We start from the raw sequence: 7427 nt of genomic DNA, 5'->3' as shown, positions 1-7427 counted from the left end.
GAGCAAAATTGTCTGTCCGTATTAGGACTGTCCTAAAATTCATTCAAAAACCACACTACTAAAAGCATTACGTTTCGGAAGCTATTCTAGCTGCAGTAAGGCGGAAATCTGCTGATCTAGATTATTGAATGTAATCCATATAAATTACAAATATAATAGTTTACGTAATTACAATATTCCGATTGTTTATCGGCGGTGATCACCTTACATCAAGTGCATCGCATGCATTTTTCTGGTTGTTATAAAAACAAATCTAAGTTTCTTTTGCTTTAATAATTATAATAAATCCATAATATTTTTCTAATCATAATCGTAAATTCTATTTTATAAATAAATATAAAGATGACCCAATATTTTAAAGCATCGATATAGGCGATTGTTAGAATTAAAAAAAATTATTAATACCCACATAAATGACATAATATTTGCTCGCAAAATTGCACGAACCATATTCGCCATTGTAACCGTAGAAGATCAATTTTCAAACGTATTATTGGCCGTGACGAATCAATTAAATAACAATAACATATCTTTCATATTCTCGAAAAATTACAGTAAATACAGATCAAATTTGTATGGTATCGCCATTCGCCACGTGGAATCCAACAAAACTTTGCGAAAATTTATTGCGAATTTACAACTTCGAAACCGACTTTCTAGGGTTTATTTCTGTGTTGCAACATAAAAAAGGACTTACTTGTTTACTGTAGCGGTGCGATGTATTTTTCTACTGATCGTGTATAATATTTTACACTATATTTTGCCTACACGTCATTTCACTGCTTAGGCATGCTTAGGATCCTTTCTACCCTACATTACTCACTTCATCACTTGATGCGTGCAATGTGTAATTCTTGGGTCACACTTTTGACCGCAGGTATGGTGAACAATTTAACAACTGTCAACTATAATTATTCATTGCTGAACACCTTCGGGTCTTTGTTAATGATTTATTTTTATTATAAAAAAAAATACTTTTTTTGATTCATTTATGTATCGTAGGTAAACTAAGGAAAATATTTTTTTTCTCAAATTTGTTTCTTAAAACTATTTAGATTAATACATATTTTATTCCTAAAAATTAAAATTACAGTAGTTTCTCATTGCATAATATTAAGGTACTTGTTACATTAAATTGCTGACGATTAACATTTTATAAATACATACATATATATTTATGTTTTATTATTATTTACTCTGTCAAAAAGCGTGTGAAGAATACAGAACATAACATTATTGTATTGCTAATTATAATGAATTATATCAATAAGATTGTTTGTTTAGTAGGTATATATTAAATGATATATTAAAGATAACTAGAACCAGCCAAAAGCGTCAGTTACACCATATTATAACTCAATAAAGGCCTAACGAATGTTAATATTTTTGGTTTGACGACATGATTACGATTATCATTAAAAAAATAACAGTACTGGGGCTAAGCCGGGATCAGTGCCTTGTAACTAATCTATCTACACTATAATTTAATTAAAGTATCTTTATACTAATATAATATACAATAATATAATACCAAAGGTTTGCTCGCTCTTGAATCCTGCGCGGCAACGGATGCCAATCAAAGCACGACCCAGTGGGGACTAATCAACTATGAGGCGGGGACACGCTTACTCCGTTTGAAACATAATATAATTTTTAGACCGGGAGATACTGACACAAAATTTCGAGTCATTTGTAACAGGATGGCGGTTCTACAGGGGTCTTAGTACGCAATGACAAAAAGAAAAACGATGGCGTGAACGCTGGTACCGGCGGCTTAGTCGCGTGGGCGTTAGTCGAACTCGTCGGAAAATAGCGAAAGTCAAACGATTTGTAACAGTATGGCACTTATTTTTCCTGTAAGTTTGAGGATCAACAAATATAAATACAAAATTTCAAAGATCTATGTGTTGGAAATCTTCACTTATATAAATTAATAATAAATTAAGTTTTCAAGTATGACAGCACTTTTTCCCCCTACTAGAAGTATGGCAAATATAATAATGGTCACATTTTATCAAATACTCTCCAAAAATCCAAATGCAATACTGGTACAAAAAGTTTGGCGAAATAAAAATTTTTTGCAGATTTTCGGCGGTATGGCGACCATTTGGAATCGTCCGAAAAGTATGGCATGGCGATTTTCGTAAATGGCTGCACGACGATAGTTACCTGTGCAAAAGTTAGCCTGGTACAAATGGTTGAATGATTGTTTTATTTAAATCAACACATTCGCATCGGTATGGCGGGCTGTAAGTCACACCGGAAAAGTATGGCATGACACTACCGCCTACTACTTTTTTATGGGCTATCGGTAAATTCTAAAATTTTTGTGTTACAAATCGTTTGACTTTCGCTATTTTTCCGACGAGTTCGACAAACGCCCACGCGACTAAGCCACCGGTACCAGCGTTCACACCATCATTTTTCTTTTTGTCATTGCGTACTAAGACCCCTGTAGAACCGCCATCCTTGTTACAAATGACTCGAAATTTTGTGTCAGTATCTCCCGGTCTATTTGGCATCGTATTTCAATCATAACAATCTCTTTGTTTCCAATCAAGTTTCCAATAAATGCAGACTTACAAATTCTGCCCGATTTTATTGTGTGTCGTGAGAGGACTCAGCAATATTTTTTTTTAATTTTGTCATATAGTATCGAATTATCGAATTAAAAAGAAATAGGTGAACGCAATAAGATGTTTACTATTTAAATTTAATTTATATATTAATATAATGTTAAAAACATTATGGAATAAGATTGTACTTAGGTAAGTACTTAATATTTTATCTCTTTTTCTTTTTCTTAATAAATTTAACAAAACCTATAGAACCTACCAAAGCCCACGTCTTAGTTTAATTGAAGTGAACGTAATTATAATCATTATAATATATTTAATTTCAACGAATTACGATAACAATAATATTACCAATAATCCTTTTACACAGCACATCGCAATATGTTTGTTATTCGTTTTTGCTAATCTAAATGATAAGGCGGAAAAACTATACTGCTTTAATTCATAGATTTATTTTTTCTCTAAGAAATATAATATGAGGTTTTGTGTCGCTTACAGAATAATTTCTTTTATTTAAGTATTTGATGGTCAATTGAATTTATGTAGGAGACTTGCCTCTTTCACTAAAACGAAGGCTCATGGACATGTGCATCTTGCCCATCCTCACCTACGGTGCACAGACCTGGTCATTGACTGATCGCCAAAAGTCCGCACTTGGGGTTTGCCAAAGATCAATGGAGCGCAGCATTTTGGGCGTAAAGCTTTCTGTTCGCATTCAAAATAGAACGCTGCGCTCAAAAACACAGATTGTCGACGTAGCCCATAAAGCTGCCGAGCTCAAATGGAACTGGGCTGGACATGTTTGCCGGATGTCCGAAGAGTTGTGGGCAAAAATCACCACTATGTGGATCCCCGACAATGGAAAAAGGCTGCGCGGAAGGCCCAAAATCAGATGGCGCGACGAACTGGACTCTCATTGCAAGGAATGGGCTAAAATTGCTCACAATAGGAAGACATGGACGAAGGGAAGAGAGGCCTTTGCCCAGCAGTGGGACTGCAGCCATGGCTGAATAATAAAAAATAAAAAAAATAGAATTCATGTGTTAAGCTAATTGTTTAAATATTATGTAGTAGGTTAAAGTGTGACCCATAACTAGACATTACAATAACATTAAACTGTAGACACAGATATATAAACATTCTTATATGTATTTTGATGTCTGTGACTGTAGATAATAATTGGTAATTGCCAATTCCGGATCCCAATCTGTGACTATGAATTATTCCTCTTGACAATAATTTAATGGATGAGTACTTAATAATACTCTTGATCGCAGGTGACCTGCGTAACAGTGTGTTTGGCGGGAACATTGCTAGCGTACCGCGAGGACGCAGCCCAAGACTTCTTCCAGCATGTTCTACGGATCCCCAACCCGGATAAAGTCCTGAACACAATCCTGGGCAGACTTGAGAGGAGTCGCCAAATGGCAGCTAGGTTTAAACAGCGCGATAATGAGGAAGATTGCGATGAATCAGATGAGGTAATGCTTATAATATTAATAATGGGAAAATAACTGTCTACCTCTTTTTCACGTATATAATTAAAAATTATTTAAAAATTATGTTGAGCTGATTTTGATTTAGTTAATTTGGTAAAAAATAGTACCTAAATGTAACAATTAGAAAATCCAAACTTGTCTACTCTAGCTTCAAAATCAAACTTTATTAATTGAAAATTGACATCAATGTTTTAGTCACTACCGGAGTACACAGAATCATTACAAGCCTCGCGAGAGAGGGAGATGCGTCAATTGGGTGCTCAGGTAAGAAATGCTGTTCACATAAGTATCCTTTACTCTAAGATTTACAGTTCTGAAGAAATTATTTAATGGTCAATTTGTAATTCCCATAACATAATTACATCTATAATAAAAATATACAATTATACAAATTCTGCCTAACACATGTTCCTAAAATGAATGTTCCAAGGCTTTCCAGAAACACTATCCAATTTGCCACTTGGAGAGGAAGATCCAGCGACTGAACACCAATGAGTTCGAGTATCGGCCAGCTTACTATGAGGAGATAACGTGCACCACTTCTGTTGCTGATGAGATTGGAGTCACTAATGAGGTTAGTTATTGAGCTAGTCTTGTAGAATAACTAGCTGTTCCTGATTCATCCGCGGAAAAATTAAATTTCTATAGCTCATGTGTTATTGTGATATATTACCTAGTACCCTAAAGTTTCATCAAAATGCAGCGTTTATAGTGATAGAGTAACAAACATCCATAGTCCAAACATTCTTACAAATTTCCGCGTTTGTATTAGGATGGGTGATCACAATATAAGAATGAACTGTAAATGTTTAAATAACTGTCCCATATTTTTATGTTTCTTTATTTGAGAAGGTTAATGGAAAATTTTGAGTTTATTTGTTGTTATTGAAAATGAAAGGAAAATTAAATACGCGATTGTTTCCAAAGAGATTTGGAACCCTTAGGGTTGAAATTTTCCTCTTCATATTATTTTCAGTAAACATACCCCATAGAACTACGATATGGTTATTTTTATTTAAAATTATAAATATTGATTAATAGTGGAAATAAATGTTTCAGATATGCTCGAGTCTTGGATTCTCATGCGTGCAGTGGAACAAAACTATACATTTAACACGAAGACGGTATTCCAGGTAAATAATCCACTCTTTTATGTATTCTCTTTAATGTATCACTATTGTATGTCTCATCTATTAATTAGAACCTTATAGTAATTTAACTTGAGTTCATATTATCTACACGAGACGTATTTGCTAAGATTAAAAAAAAGGGTTTCTGTTTTGCTAGACTTAAATTTAAATAATTGTGAATAACCATTATATAGATACTTGATTACAATTAATCAATAATATATAATAGTTGACTTGTAGAAATATAATCGAAAGGTCATTCATTCAAAGTTCAATACCCGAAGCTCAATAATGAGAACTGTCCCGGGCTGGCAGGACAATTCGAAGATAAATAACATTCGAGAAAAAGAAATACACCCTCTCCAAGAGACATTGTTTTTGTTTTAACAAATATAAGATACAAAATTGATTAATTTGTATTTTCCTCGCTTATTACCAGGTTTTCTTGTAATTAATGTTTATTTTTCAATTTATAAATAGATGCTTTTACAGACTTAACTAACTGATACTATGGTCATATTTTATTGGCTCTAAACTTAATTTATTAAATCACTAATTAATTAAAGGTCTTTGACACAGCAATACATCATCATAGGTCAACAGTTTTAAAATACTGTTGTTGCACATTTGTGACTTTCGAGATTCGAGTACCTCGCTATGTTCCATAGAAATAAAATGCTTTACTTGCTTTACTTAAATCTTAAGAGGACCTTAATTAGTTTGTTACAAATATACAAAAAAAAAACTCAACATTGTTTAAGGTATCAATTCTAATTTCCGATATGATTCTAAAATGTATCATCATCATAATAAGGAACATGCATATTATCCGTAGTATTTTATTATTAGTCTGTGATATTATGTAACATCTAATACCAAAATGCCTAATACGTTAACATTAGAGCCTCCAAGAGAACACTCACGGTAAAAATTCTATTGCAGTTGCACTTGGTCTAGTTCTCAGTCTTGCTCGGTTCGCGTTTTATCGATCAAAGTTGGCACATTTTTATACCAACGTAGCTCGCCTACTGACGTCGTGAGAGCCGACTGCATTAACGAAATTGAAAATATACTGTTTTCATTTGAACAGCGGTAGCTTTTTTAATCATGACCAAGAAAAGCAGCATCACTATTTAAAACGTTAGTTTTTGTCAGTGGAATATGGACAAATCATTTCATCATAATAGTAGAAGATAGGTTTTTTATTAATTTGCATCTTTCTAGTCGTTTAACAGAATTTAGATCAAATTCTGAACATTCCTATATTTTTTTATGAATATTTCCCTATCAATGCTGAAAGCCAGTTAGTCTGCAGTTATTCGTATATACTTGTCATATCGTTATTTTACAACTATGAACATAAAACAGTTTAGTCACTTATGTATAAGCTTTTATACTGGATACTCAATTTATCCAGGCTACAGTCTATGTAGCAGTGTATCATAAGATCACGCTACCACAGTCCACACTGCCACAGTAACCGCATACAGATGACTATATTTTGCAGTGACTGCTGGGAGACCCTGACGATGGTGATCCCTGCTGGCTGCGAGTGCATGTGGCCGGTCCACAAACTCGGTGACATGTCCCTCCACGTATAGACCCCACGACCCCAACTAACCATTATAATATAGCGACTGCACGTAGTGATAAATGTTTTTATTTCCTGTTATTCGTAATCAGTGATTTATGTTAAGTAATTTATTTGGCTATTCGTGTTATTAAAGTTTGAGAATAGCATATTGTGCTTTTCATTTCATTTCCTGTGAGTGTGGGCTTTGATTAATTAGGCACATAACTTTTTAGAACTAAATCGTTGGTACCTACTTTATAGACTAATTTGTACACTCTATGTAAACTTTTATACATTTCTACTGTCACGGTGTTCACTGAAAAAGAAAACAGTCAAAATGAGAACCTCTTCCTTTTCTTTAAAGCCGTGGAACCTCCTCCTTTTTTAAGCTTAACCGATTTTTATGAAATGTTTTGTTTAGGTTCGATGGCGAAAAACTTTTTTAAGTTCGTGAAATATAAAGATGTCCTCTCTAACTTCGTTTTGCGGGTCAGCTAGTAGAGTTATAAAAACAATATTATGCTATGTTTAATGTATGCTAAAACACATAATTAAACAAATAAAAACAACAATATACTAAAAGATTATAATCTACTGTCATTATGAATTATGTACCATTATTTATAAAGATCAAGAGGTTAAAAATTAA

General features: G+C 33.4%; 1 protein-coding gene across 1 annotated transcript; it reads left to right on the top strand.

Annotated features, from left to right (window-relative positions):
• The first annotated feature begins 3939 nt into the window (after positions 1 to 3939).
• On the top strand, positions 3940 to 6826 carry LOC149491083 (uncharacterized). The gene is made up of 5 exons (XM_089706484.1): positions 3940 to 4057; positions 4271 to 4339; positions 4506 to 4649; positions 5135 to 5208; positions 6713 to 6826. Exons 1-5 carry the CDS (start codon positions 4001 to 4003, stop codon positions 6804 to 6806), a joined length of 438 nt encoding a protein of 145 aa, XP_089562610.1. The 5' UTR covers positions 3940 to 4000; the 3' UTR covers positions 6807 to 6826.
• Positions 6827 to 7427: the final 601 nt, after the last annotated feature.

Source organism: Colias philodice, chromosome 1 (assembly GCF_061535455.1).
Source record: "Colias philodice isolate Cphi_HAF_F1 chromosome 1, ilColPhil1 Martin Lab GWU primary, whole genome shotgun sequence".
NCBI lineage: Eukaryota > Metazoa > Arthropoda > Insecta > Lepidoptera > Pieridae > Colias > Colias philodice.
This window is presented reverse-complemented; position numbering and strand designations above follow the sequence as displayed.